Source organism: Scyliorhinus canicula, chromosome 7, assembly GCF_902713615.1.
Source record: "Scyliorhinus canicula chromosome 7, sScyCan1.1, whole genome shotgun sequence".
Taxonomy (NCBI): Eukaryota; Metazoa; Chordata; class Chondrichthyes; order Carcharhiniformes; family Scyliorhinidae; genus Scyliorhinus; species Scyliorhinus canicula.
Genome location: NC_052152.1, coordinates 195,513,821 through 195,527,899, shown reverse-complemented (window position 1 = coordinate 195,527,899; position 14,079 = coordinate 195,513,821). Strand labels below are relative to the sequence as shown.

At 47.8% G+C, this 14,079-nt stretch overlaps 1 protein-coding gene across 3 annotated transcripts in view; it reads left to right on the top strand.

Annotated features, from left to right (window-relative positions):
• The window catches only part of LOC119969657 (zinc fingers and homeoboxes protein 3-like), an 82,160-nt gene extending 68,407 nt beyond the window's left edge, over positions 1-13,753 (top strand). For all 3 annotated transcript variants that reach the window (XM_038803590.1, XM_038803591.1, XM_038803592.1), the window contains exons 2-3: positions 931-3,911; positions 11,799-13,753. In XM_038803590.1, the coding sequence (XP_038659518.1) occupies positions 1,103-3,911; positions 11,799-11,809 (2,820 nt within the window). In that variant the 5' untranslated portion in view covers positions 931-1,102 and the 3' untranslated portion in view covers positions 11,810-13,753. The remainder of the gene's footprint in view (positions 1-930; positions 3,912-11,798) is intronic.
• Positions 13,754-14,079: the final 326 nt, after the last annotated feature.

Below are 14,079 nucleotides of genomic sequence, written 5' to 3'. Positions count from 1 at the left end.
GGAATAAAGATGGGGAGACATTGAAACACAAACAGGAATCTCGGGAGGACCGTCATCTGCACCCTCCCAGCTAATGCCAACCGGAGCGCGTCCCATCTCCGAAAATCGTCCTTCATTTGGTCTACTAGCCGGGTCAGATTTAATTTATGCAGCCGGTCCCATTCCCGCGCCACCTGAATGGTTAGGTACCTAAAGCTTCCCCTACTAATCTAAACGGCAGCTCACCCAATCGCCTCTCCTGTCACCTTGCCTGGACCACAAACATCTCACTTTCCCCGTATTTGGCTTATACCCCGAAAACCGGCCGAATTCTCCTAGAATCCTGATGATTTCTTCCATCCCCTCTAATGGGTCCGATACATACAGAAGCAGGTCATCTGCTTTCTGGGGCATTGCCTGCATGCACGTGTGCAGATATCATTTTCACACAGCCAAAAATTGAAGATGGTTTTCTTCATCCACGAGAGTTTCAATGAAGTGTAAAAATGGCGACGGGAAATTGGCACTCGCGATGCATTGTGGGAAACAACAGACACTCCAACTGCAGTCGGAATTGTAATGTAGGAAAATGAGTCAGTCAATGTGCTCATTGCAAATGTTCTATTATTGAACCAAGGGTGACTAGTTACAGTCAATGACTTGGGAGCAAATTAAGGCGATGAATGAATAATGTTTAATATAGTGTGCATGATACATTCACATATATTAATTTGACTGATTTGTCCAATCGTACATTGGTGTTAATATGCCGCCTGACAACACTGAATATTTTACATTGTGCTCACAGCCCCATTGACACCAACTCTCCCTTCTAGAAAAAAGGAACAATGTGAAAATTAAATATTCCATTGGTAAAATGTGAACTTTAAAATTGGCAAATTGTTTGCTTTAATGTATCTCTAACTTTTCTTTCTTGCTTATGTCTTGCAGGCGGGTCCGTCCTTGAGCGGTTCCGAGCATTCGGCGAATTGTCCCAGTTGAGAGACACTCAGACCGAGACAAGTTTAATGGCGAGAGGAGGACTGTAAACGGGGGGTTTGTGCGTTGTTGAGGCTAAGGACTTCAGCCCCACTTCCCTCTTCACATCGCATTGCCATTCATCATGGCCAGCAAGAGAAAGTCCACCACTCCTTGTATGATACCAGCCAAAACTTTGGCCATGCACGATCCAGTTATGGACATTACCCCAGAATACAATGAAGACGATGAAGCTTCTCCACAAGCATTTCCCATCGAAGATCTGTCTGCTGCCGAGGAGGCATTCACGGTGATCAGTAATAATGAAGTTGCAGAGCGCGGTGGATTTGAATGCAAGTACTGCAGTTACACAAGCCAGGACTACCACGCGTTTACTGTGCATATAGAATCAGAGCACTCTGACACAAGTGTGGACCAACTGTACGTTTGTGTTGACTGTAACTTTAGTGCCAAGAGTCAGGAGTCCCTGACTGTGCACAACGCCCTGAGCCACCCCAACGAGACCAACCTGAAAGTGAGCGTCATCAAAAAGAACAGCCAGACGGTTGTGGAGCCGGGCGCCTCTGAGACGAATAGCAACGACAGCAGAGAGAATGGCGAGGAGGCGGAAACTCAGTCAGAAATCTCCATCAGCAAAACGCCCATCATGAAGATGCTAAAGGCCAAGCCGGAAGGCAAGAGGATCACCGTCTCTCACGCCGGAAGGGAAGAGCCCAACGATGAAGGAGGGGCGGCTGAGGAGACTGTGAAAAAAACTGAGGGCCCAGACGTGACGGAGTCTTTGTCAGCCAATGGGCTGGCGACCCCTTCCCAAACCGTAAATGGGACGGCTGTCATGACTGTGCCTGTCCTGCAGGCGGGCGTGACGCAGATCATCCCCGTGATTCAGCGGCCAGCTTCGAGTAACAGCTCCAGCCCCCTCCCCAAAGTCATGATCCCGTTGAGTAGTATCCCCTCCTACAATGCGGCCATGGACACCAACAGCTTCCTCAACAACTCCTTCAATAAATTCCCCTACCCGTCGAAGGCTGAGCTGTGCTGGCTGACTGTGGTGACCAAGTACCCGGAGGAGCAGCTGAAAATCTGGTTCACCGCCCAACGGCTGAAGCACGGCATCAGCTGGACTCCGGAAGAAATAGAGGACGCCCGCAAGAACATGTTCAGCACCATCATTCAGAGTGTGCCACAGCAGACCATCACGGTGCTGCCCACGCAGGTGACCACCACCAATGGCGGGCAGCATGTCTTGCAGGCCAACTTCCCTTGCCAGCTGTTGACTCCGGGGGGCAATATTGTGGTCACCCAGCCGGGTGGGATGGTGAAAGGAGCCGCGTTGGCGGGCTCCACCGTCGCCGTCAGCCTCGCCACCATCGCCAAACCACAGAACCCCTCAAAACTTCAGGTGCAGAAGCTGGGCGGTTCAGTGGTCAATTCAAATGTCAAGATTCTAGCCGCCCCCTCGGTGGGTCAGCCAGGGGCTGGGGTCACGCCCAGCCTCCTTACGACGTCGAATCTAGGTTCGGAGTTTGGGACCTACAAGTACAAGAAAACAAAAGAGCAGCTGGCAGCTCTGAAGCAGAGCTTCCTGCGAGCTCAGTTCCCAGAGCACGAGGAGGTCGACCGGCTTGTGAGAGTGACGGGTTTGCAGGGGAAAGAGATTCGCAAATGGTTCAGTGACCGCCGGTACAACTATAAGAACCTAAAGTGCAACCAATCCTTCGACGCAAGCAGCGTCAATGCAGTCCCCACTGAGCTGGCCCCCGAGGAAACGCTCACCCTGCCTTTGTCAACTACCTACTTGCCGATCTCCCACCAGTTCCGCCGGCAGTGGCAAACCAACTGTGACTTCACCCCGCCCAAGTTCAAGGGGAAGTCGGCCGAGCAGCTCAGCGTCCTGGAGCACAGCTACACTCAGAGCCCCTTCCCGCCCGAGGAGGAGGTGGACAGGTTGCGGATCGAGACCAAAATGACCAGGCGGGAGATCGACCTTTGGTTCTCCGAGCGCAGGAAGGCCAAGCTGGACAAGCAGACCTTGAAAGCCCACCAGGAGGACCTGGACCTCAAAGACGACGCTGATTCCGGGGAGGAGGAGGAGGACTCGGATGGCGAAGGGACGCCGAGCGACAGCAGCTCGGTGGACATGAAGAGGCTTATACTCCCTCAGGAGCGGCTCAAAGTCAGCCCCTTGAAAATCTGCCTGAAAGATGGCTCGAACTTGTGCATCCAGCCCAAGATTCTGCAGGCTGGCAAGCCGCTGAACCTCAGCTCTGTCCCCTCAGGCACGTCCCCGAACACTGTCAAGTACAAAGGTCAAAATAAGAAAACGGTTCACCAGCTTCACTTGATGAAGCTGCAGTTTATGCGGACACAATGGCCAACAGTTGAAGAGTATGATGAGTTGGCTATCAAATCACGGCTGCCCAGGACCGAGGTAGTTCGTTGGTTTGGCGACGCACGATACGCATTAAAAAATGGACAGCTGAAATGGTACGACGATTACAAAAAAGGCATCTACGCCATCCGCTCCGGCAGTAACAGCTTAATTACCGACGTACCGGTGGACAATTATAGGCTCAAACGAACACCCTCCAAAAAAAGTGGGAAAATGGTCCTGTTCGAGTATTACACCCAGCACCGGATGCTTCACGAGGAGGATCTAGACCGGCTCTGCGAGAAGTCTTGCATGAGCTACGAGCAGGTGAGAGACTGGTTTGCAGAGAAACAGACTGAGGACGCCATGTACATGTCAGACTTCAGCAATGAAGATCAGCAGTCGACCAACGGGGAGAGCGACAAAGTGGACAAGGCCAAATGCGGTCAACGCTTTGCAACGGAGGAAGTCTACTCTGATGTGACAGACAACAGTGATAACTGGGACATCCCTTCACGGGACGGCCAAGCAGAACTTGAGTTTGATGCTGAGAACATTTCTGGTGAGGCTTGAGGTGCAATGAGTATAGCAAAGCTAAACTGATTCAAAGAGGTCTCACTGTAGTGTCTGCGATCACAAAGTTGATGATGTGGTTTAAAAGAAGGGAGAAATACTTTGAGAGACTAACCAAGCATATTTTAACACTTTTATCTTCAAATGATTTCCTATCAGCACAGAATACAGCAAGAGATCAATAGTTTTAATTCTTGGGGTGTGGGGTCTTGCTGTTAAGACTGGATGTTTATTGCCTGTCCCTAGTCACCCTGAACAGCCCATAATACAACTGAGTGGCATGCCAGAGGGGTAGGAGTCAACCATAGAAAGCCTGCAGTGCAGAAGGAGGCCTTTTGGTCCATTGAATTTGCACCAACCCTCCAAAGGAGCATTGTACCTAGGCCCACTCCCCTGCCCTAACCTCATGCCAATCCAACTAACCTGCACATCTTTGGACTGTGGGAGGAAACCGCAGCACCCGGAGGAAACCCACCCAGACACTGGGAGAACGAATCCCGAAAGACGTGCTGTTAGGTAATTTGGTCATTCTGAATTCTCCCTCCGTGTACCCGAGCAGGCGCCGGAATGTGGCGACTAGGGGCTTTTCACAGTAACTTCATTGCACTGTTAATGTAAGCCTACTTGTGACAATCAGGATGATTATTATTATTAACGTGCAAGCTCCACACAGACAGTCACCCAAGGCCGGAATCGAATCTGGGTGGGTCCCTGGCGCTGTGAGGCAGTGGTGCTGACCACCGTGCGGCCCCTGTGGAACTGAAAAAGCAAAGATTGGCCTTATCGTGCTTTCACAACCCCAGAACATTCCAAATGTCTATTAGCCAATAAAATACCTTTGAAGTGTATTTAACTGTTATACTGTAGGAGACACACCAGTTGCTTTGGACATAACAAGCTCCCACAATCAGGGACATGATGCTAACTGGATAACCTGATTTCAGTAATAAAAATACAACAACGCAGGTACTGGAATTGGAAACAGAAAATGCAAGTAAAGTTCTGTGGGTTTGGCAGGCATGCAAAGTTCCAAAGAAGAACCATACTGGACTCATAGCATTAACCCTATTTCTCTCTTCGCAGATGCTGCCAGACCCACTGAGCCTTTCCAACGTTTTCTGTTTTGATTTCTGTTTCTCGAAATGTTGATTGTGGGATAAATATTGACCAGGGCACCCGGGATAACTCCCTTGCTCGTCCTCAGATTAGCAACCGTTACCACCCGCCTGACACAGCAGATGGATGACCTCAGTTCAACGCCTCATCTGAAAGATAGGACCATCAAAAAAATATCCCGCTCCTTTGGCGCCGCACTAAAGTGTCATTTTAGACTTTTGTCCTCAAATCCGCAGAGGGGACCTTGAACCCACAATCCTCTCACCCACGGGTGAACCGCGGCTGCCCCAGTGTGACTGCAGCCTGTATGCCAGACTTGGTAAGAAGGAGATGTTCCCTTCCCTGAAGGACATCAGTGAACCAGCTTGGGATTTTTTTTTAATGACAAACTGGCAGCTTTAAGGTCACCTTTTACTGGTGTCAGCTTTCTATTTGCAATTCCAGACCCTTTAAACTTGATTCAATTTCCTACACCACCACAGATTCTGGTTTAGTTCTGTAGAGGAGGTGGGTGAAGCCAGAACATGTTAATGGGCAATACATCAAACGTGTGCAATGTCCATCCCCTTAATTCAGTATAGCGATCCCACTTTGAAAGAACCATCCAATTAGTCTCAGTCCTCTGCTCTTGTCCTGCAGCTCTGAAAATGGCTCCTTATTTTTAGTATATAACCACAACCCTTTTTGAAAGTTCCATTTTAACTTGCTTCCACAATCTCTTCAGGCAAGTTATTGGCTGGTGTAGAGGACCAAGATGGCCATCAACAAATTCCTTGGTCTACTGTAATGTTCCAGGGAAGCACATTGCAAACTGGAGGAACAGCACCTCATCTTCCTGTGAGGCATGTTACAGCCTTCCAGACTTAACATTGAGTTCAACAACTTCAGACTGTGGGTTCGATCCCGGCCTCGGGTCACTGTCCGTGTGGAGTATGCTTATTCTCCCCGTGTCTGTGTAGGGTCTCGAACCACACCCCAAACAGATGTGCAGGATAGGTGAATTATCCATGCAAAATTGCCAATTAATTGGGGGAAAAAAGAATTAGGTCCTTTAAAAAATAATAAATTTAGAGCCCTAATTCATTTTTTCCAATTAAGGGGCAATTTAGCCTGGCCAATCCACCTACCCTGCACATCTTTGGGTTGTGGGGGTGAGACCCACGCAGACAGGGGGAGAATGTGCAAACACCACACGGACAGTGACCCAGAGCCGGGGTCGAACCTGGGACTTCAGCGCTGTGAGGCAGCAGTGCTAACCACTGCCACTGTGCTCTCATCCCATTTTTATTTCTGTCAATTTATTTTCATTCCTTCCATTGATCTGTTTTTCCGTTATCATTGTCCCCCTCCCCCCACCCCACTCGGGCCATCTGTTCTTTGTCCCTTGTTGCCCCTTTACACACTGCTCACCTTTATTCAGCCAGTCACACATTCTAATATCTTTATGTGCCACTATCAGCACCCTTCTTAGCCTTAATCGCCCCCATTTACATTCCTTTTGTCTTTCTGCCCACGATAAGGGTAGTAAGGTAGCACAGTGGTTAGCACAGTTGCTTCACAGCACAAGGGACCCAAGTTCGATTCCCGGCTTGGGTCACTGTACGGAGTCTGCACGCTCTCCCTGTATCTGCGAGGGTTTCCTCCGGGTGCTCCGGTTTCCTCCCACAAGTCCCAAAAAAACGGGCTGTTAGGTGAATTGGACATTCTGAATGCTCCCTCTGTGTACCTTAACAGGTGCCAGAATGTGGCACAGTAATTTCAGTGCAGTGTTAATGTAGACCTACTTGTGACACTAATAAAGATTATTATTATATCCACAACATCTTTGTCAATCTCCACTTATCGCTGGCCCCCTATCCAGCCCCACCGCTCCATGGCCCCCACTACAGTATAAGTCTGACCCTATTTCCAATTCACTCCAGCTTTGTCAAAGAGTCATCCAGACTTGAAACGTTAGCTCCCTTCTCTCTCCACAGATGCTGTCAAACCTGCTGTAACCAATTCAAAGTGATTCTCCTTTTCCATTCTGAGGGATCTTTTTATTAAGTTGATAATCACAAGCATTTGGAAAGAAAATCTGACGTAGCAGATAGTAGTGTGTGGTATTCCACTCCCAGTTAATCCCAAGCAATCCATTCATTCCCTTTCTTGAACGGGTGTTTTGATGTTGCGAAATCTCAGGCCACTGTTAGTTCTTTGATTTCTCTGTTAGTGAATCACCATTCCGTTAGGCCACACAGGGTGCTGTGTAGTGTGCTGTGATCACAGTAGTGGTCCAACGACCCAGGGACTGTGAGTTCGAATTCTACCATGACACATTGAACTCGATAATCTTGCAGTTTGTGGACTGACAGCAGAAGAAGGGCCGTTAAAGTTACTGTATTTTTGTAACACCCATCTGGGTTCACTGATGTTCTTCAGGGAAGGGATCTTGGCACCAAAGGGTAGCAAGTGTATGGGAGCACCACTGGCTCCAATTTCACCTCCAAGACACACCCCACCATGACTAGGACATATGTCGGCCCTTCCTTCATTGTCGCTGGGTCAAAATTCTGGAATTTCCTGCCTAACAGTACTGTGAGGGGGAGGCCCCACCACACGAACCTCAGTGTCTCGAGAAGACGGCTCCCCATCACCTCCTCAAGGGAAAGTAGGGTGATGGCCAATGAATGGCAGCCTTGCCACATCCTGAGAATGAATTTTAAAAAAGGATTTGCATTTATATGGTGACTTTCATGGTCGCCAGCCATCTCAAAAGCGTTTTCCAAGGAAATACTTTTGAAGTGTAGTCACGATTGTAATTCAGGCATTAGACATGCCTTCAGCCCCCCATCGATCCCCACTAAGTGGTTGGATTCGAAGCAGTAAAGTACGCAGTTGTAAAAACAGTTTCTGTTTCAGAAGACCCACCATCTTCTCAGGCCAGTTAAGGGATGGACAATAAGGCGATTGTGACTCTACACATAAAGTGAAGCCTCCTAGATTGTTTGAATTGAATTAATCATGTTTTATATATTATATACTTTTAAAAAATAATTGGCAATTAAGGGGCAATTTAGCGTGGTCAATCCAGCTACCTACACAGACACGGGGAGAATGTGCAGAACCGGGTCCTCGGCTAAACACTGCGTCACCGTACCGCCTGTTATTTTTTTTTTAAAATAATTTTTATTGAAAAACTTTGAATTTATACAACAACATCAAACCATACTAAAATACCAACGATAACAGTAATGACAACAATCATGAACCTTCGCCCCTCCTCAGTGAACAACCCAACATATTAACAACTTAAGTTAACACAATGTTAAGTTACATAACCGTAGCGAAAAAAATATAGAAACTATAGTAAGGAACCCCCCCCCCCCCCCCCGGGTTGTTGCTGCTATTGACCAAGATACCTATCTTTGAGCCAGGAAGTCCAGAAAAGGCTGCCGCTGTTTATACAACCCTTGTACTGATCCTCTCAGGGCAAATTTGACCCTTTCCAACTTTATCAATCCCGCCATGTCATTGACCCAGGTCTCCACACTTGGGGGCCTCGCATCCTTCCACTGCAGCAAGATCCTCCGCCGGGCTACTAGGGACGCAAAGGCCAGGACACCGGCCTTTTTCGTACCGCCTGTTATGATATACGTATAAATATGTGATATAATAGTATGTATAAACGTAAGTTTTAATTACAGGAAACTGTGTGTCACGCGCCATCTGTATTTGGGCTATACGTGGATGGACACACTCAATTGTGTCGCAGAACCACAAAAAGCTTCTCTCCCTATTGGGGGTTGTGAATCATTGTGTTTACTCAGAGTGGTGCTCTCTTCACACACAGGCTCAACTAATGATCTGTCCCGTACTAAAACTTAATAAAAACATTTCTGCCAAAATTCTGCTCCCCCTTCCGCAAACATTCAAACCCCCCCCCCCCCCCTCCCCCCACCACCACCGACAAACGGTGGCTGCCGTGTGTACCATCTACAACTTGCACTGCAGCAACTCACCAAGGCTCCTTAGACAACACCTTCCAAACCCACGACCGCTGCCATCCAGAAGGGCAAGAGAAGCAGATACCTGGGAACCCCACCACCTGGAGGTTTCCTTTCCAAGTCACTCACCATCCTGACCTGGAAATATATTGTCGCTCCTTCACTGTCGCTGGGGCATCATCCTGGAACTCCCTCCCGAACAGCACAGTGGGTCTACCTACACCTCAAGGACTGCAGCGGTGGCTCACCACCTCCTTCTGAAGGGCAACCAGGGATGGGCAATAAATGCTGGCCTAACCAGCGAAGCCCACGTCCCGTAAATGAATAAACAAAATTTTACAAGGAGACTTGTCCTGTAGGTTCGGTCCTGAGCATGAACGTGACAAGGATTGTCCATATAGTTTGACATCTTTGGTCGGATATATCTGTGGGGCTGTGATTGCATGACATCCCCGGAACCGCCGCCCCCCCCCATTTCTCCTCCTGCCATTGGTCAGCTGCCACATCACACAACATTTCCAAGCCAATCACAAAAGTGATTACCTGATTGGATGATTATTGACTATCGATTCAACAGCGTCTTTCCTCCACTTTTTCGGAACAAATGGTGAACATGTTCAAAAAAATTCAAGATTTTTCCCCTGGTCCCTCTGATTATTTTCCTCCTGGGCTTTTCACAATATCCTGGAAACTAGTCCTTCATTATTAGCGACTGCAGGGCACTCCTGGTGGATTGACAACCCTAATTGGCTGTGCAGAAAGAACTGCGTCTATGGACATATTTTTTAAAAACTGATAGAAATTTATCTTCACCCCATAAACGTTACAGCTACGTCAAGAGTAAAATAACACCGTGAACTGTGACTTTCTCAACCCTAAACCATATCGACCATATATTCAGTCCATAATTTCTGCTAAGCTAGCCTGGGGCTGGTTTAGCACAATGGGCTAAATAGCTGGCTTTGAAAGCAGACCAAGGCAGGCCTGCAGCACGGTTCAATCTCCTGTACCAGCCTCCCCGGACAGGCGCCGGAATGTGGCGACTCGGGGCTTTTCACAGTAACGTCATTGAAGCCTACTTGTGACAATAAGCGATTTTCATTTTCATTTATTAGATGATGGAAAATGCCCTGTAACTGGCTTCAGTACCTGTAGATTTGTTTGAGGACAAATAATCTCTTGTTGCTGCTCTTGGTTGCCACCCAGTGATCCCTATTGGGAATTGCACATGTGTGAGCTCTGGGTGTGTCTTGGTTAGACGATGCAATTGGCCCCAGAGATAACACCTGTGATGAGGCTTAGACATGAAGAACGTCCACTAACTATGAGGTGCCAGAAGACTGTGGCACCCATTGGAGCTTGCCAAAGTGAAAATACTGCCTCCTATAGCCCACACGAGACTAGAGACCAGCTCCAAAGGCTTCTCCTAAAGGTGCATTGAAAACTAACTACAAGAAGCAGTGTTTCACTGCTCTCCTTTCTCTGGGTCACTAGGCTTTCCCATCTAAACGCCGGAGGGTCAGGGAAAGCCCAGGACTAAGTAAGCAATGGGCACTTGCTGGTTTTTGTACACAGAAACTGTAAATGATCGTTGGGCCTTGGGACACCTCCCCAGTGCCTTGTTGCTAATATTCAGTTATAACCTTTCTGTGTTTGGAAATGTATTGAGAACACGTTGGGGTTGAACAGGTCACTTTACCATTGACATTGAGTTGCCAACCCTGGTTCGCCATCTTCCTGAAAGTTTAACCATGTGACCCCTTGCCCTGCCTCTAACCAACCCCACCACCACACCCCTGCCATTGGCCGTGCAATATATATCTAATAGTAATCTTTGTATTGTCCCAAGTAGGCTTACATTAACACTGCAATGAAGTTACTGTGAAAAGCCCCTAGTCGCCACATTCCGGCGCCTGTTCGGGTACACAGAGGGAGAATTCAGAATGTCCAAATCACCTAACAGCACGTCTTTCGGGATTTGTGGGAGGAAACCGGAGCGCCCGAAGGACACCTTGCACGCTCCCCATCCCATGTCGATTAGAAAGCCAGTAAGGTCTCAATTACTCAATGGGACGATGTTTGCCTGTCAGTCAGTCAAACCAAGTTTTCAACACCCCCTCCCAATATTTTTGTAACGAATACATTTTAAAAAAGAATGAATAAACAATTTAAAAACAAAATGTCACTAAGGTGTTACTCCCGCAGGTTGCTCTTAACAGTGACCTGGAGAATAATCCATAGAATCCCTACAGTGCAGAAGGAGACCATTTGGCCGATTGTGTCTGCATCGACCCTCTGAAAGAGCACCCCACTCAGGCCCACTGCAAACCCTATCCCCATAGTCCCACCCAACCTGCACATCTATGGACTGGGAGGAAACTGGAGCACCCGGAGGAAACCTATGCAGACATGGGGAGAATGGGAAAACTCTGCACAGACAGCCACACAAGATGGGAATTGCACCCGAGCCCCTGGCGCTGTGAGGCAGTGGCGCTAACCGCTGTGCTACTGTGCCACCCAATAATCTTCAATTCCTGGAGAATCTGGACCTATCCTCACGGGTTGGCGACCCTACATTGACCAATTGATACCCCATCATGCATTTGTTCTCCTTGTCCATTGGACTTTGACCGTCCGTAGTGGACATTGCACACTCTGCTAATAAAAACCTATTTTCATCGCTGATGGAAAATCAGGTGGCAGTCAACCTTCACTCACGCTTTGTGGAAGCTCTCTCACCATGTTCTTTTTTTTCCTTCCCTTTGCTGTTGCAGAAGCAGAGTGACAGGAGATGAGCACCTTTGAAGAAAAGGAATGAAGCTGTGGTTTATTTCTGTCTGAAGAAAGTCTTCGACTGTTCTGGGCCTGATGCTGCCTTTAGCTGCTGCTCAGTGTGATCAGATGCTGCATTGGGAGGCTGCAGCTGTGGTTCAATCTCTCTTGTGTTTTGTGTGCGTGCGTGTGTGTGTGTAATGGCACCATTACTGTAAATAGACAGTGATATAACTGACACAGGAAGGGCGAGGTGCCTGCCTGCGTTTTGAGCACCCTGCAGTTGCCAGAGTCGAGGAATTAACGTCCGTGCGCAGAAGCCTTTTGTTTTTGTAAATAACAGGACAGGAAAAGAAAAGAGTGAGGTTTTGACGTGTTTGTAAAATGAAGTCTCGCAAATCAGGTGAATCCAAATGGTGGCGCTGAGGTATGATGTTTGGAACAGGGCCAACCCACCACAAGGCCTCCTCGTTGGGTCATCGTTCCTCGACGGCGTGGAACGCGTTAGTAAAATAAATTGGTAAATCCCTGCTTGCACAGGGATCAAGACCTACTTAACTTTTGCTCTCTTCAGGATTTTCCTGGTGCTTTTATTTTGTCCCGTTCCCCCCCCCCCCCTCACCGCCCACCTCCCTGCCACTCACCCCCTCCTCCCCCAACTTTGTATCTGTCCTCCAGGTGGCACATTGTTTACATGGGAAGAATTGGACGATTGAATCCATTCCCGTCTACAGATAGTGGTTGGCTGCCACCTGGTGAAGTGGAGCATGCACCAAGTGAGCAACGTTGCTGCCACAAAGTAAAGAACGGTCTTCCGGGGCATACAGGCGTGGAGAGAGAGGGGAGCAAGGCGGATAAGATCCACTGTGACCTGTACGCCTTCTGTTGATACCAGCAGAGCCCTCAAGCCTAATCAGGCCATAAAAGAAAAGTGCGAACGACTCGATTCTTTTCAGAGCTTTGTTCCACTCACTTTTGCGCGGGTCGGTTGAAACCAAAATGACATCTCCGGGGAAACATTTTTAAAAAGGAGTTTTTACTGAGGGAACTGTGCGACTGGGGTCCGGTTCTGGATTGGGTATTTAAGCAGCAAGAGCAGACTCAGTTAATTCAGTGGTATGAATGATGGGTTAGATCTGTGCTCATCAGAATAGGAACTGTCAAGCAAGTGATATGCAGGGAGAACTGTACTAATTTAAAAATATATATATATGTGTGTGTGAGTGAGTGCGTGCCTGTGTGTGTATATATATTAACAGTCAGCGTCGCTATGAGAAACCAAAAAAAAGTATAATTATTTTGCCTGATGCGGCTCTTAACGGAAGACTTGGGGGGGGAGGGGGGGATCTGTGAAGGGGGGACTGGATTGTGGAAATGCAAATGGAAAAGTGTGCAGGTATCCAAGCAGAACTGCAACTAGCCATGTTTGTTTCCAGGGCTGTCGTTACTGAGGAGCTCAACATCGAGAATGATCCTACCCAGTCTATTGAGGCAGCTGCTCCCAAGCTAGCCTTTTACTCTGATTGCTGAATGTATGACCTGGGTACAAACTTGACTGAGGGACAAACCCACCTCGACACAACACTACAAACATGTTTCTGTGAAGGAGGGAGGCGGGGAGGCAGGTACACGAAGGGAGCGGCACCTTTGCACCGTGAACCCTTCATTTTCCCGGCCTGGATTTCCAAACGATTCAAGAGACAGTGGTTTCAGATGCAGAAATTGGACTCTTTTGGTTGACGTGATTCGACCTCTTCAACAACTTTTAACTTAAAACTTTCGGATCCTTTCTTCTTTGTAGATAATGGGATGGCATTAGTAATGGTGGAACTGTCACCCATCTTTTAAGTGTTTTATTGTAAGGCAGGAAGAATTTCCTGCTGAGATGCCTTTGTCTGTTGCTATGTGATCACGTTGGATAAAGACAATTCTCTCCTACCTCGGTGAAATTCAGTGACAATGTTTGATTTGAAAGCTTTAGTCATTATTTGAACTCTTCTTTTTAGTTGATGGCAGAGTGTACCTCACTTGGGTTTCTGTTCCTATCTGGAATGGCAGACCAATACTTATCGTGTCATTCTTTTAGCGAGCTAGCAGGTCACCCAACCCATACTGAGAATGGAAATCTTATTTCTAGTCTGCTTAAGATTCCGCCATCAACATCGCCTACTGGGACATAAGCTCTTTTTATTAAAAAAAACAAATCCAAGTTTGAATTTTGTGCAATTTTGATTTTAGGATTAATTTTACCGACACAGTAAACTTCCCTTCAAAGACAGATGG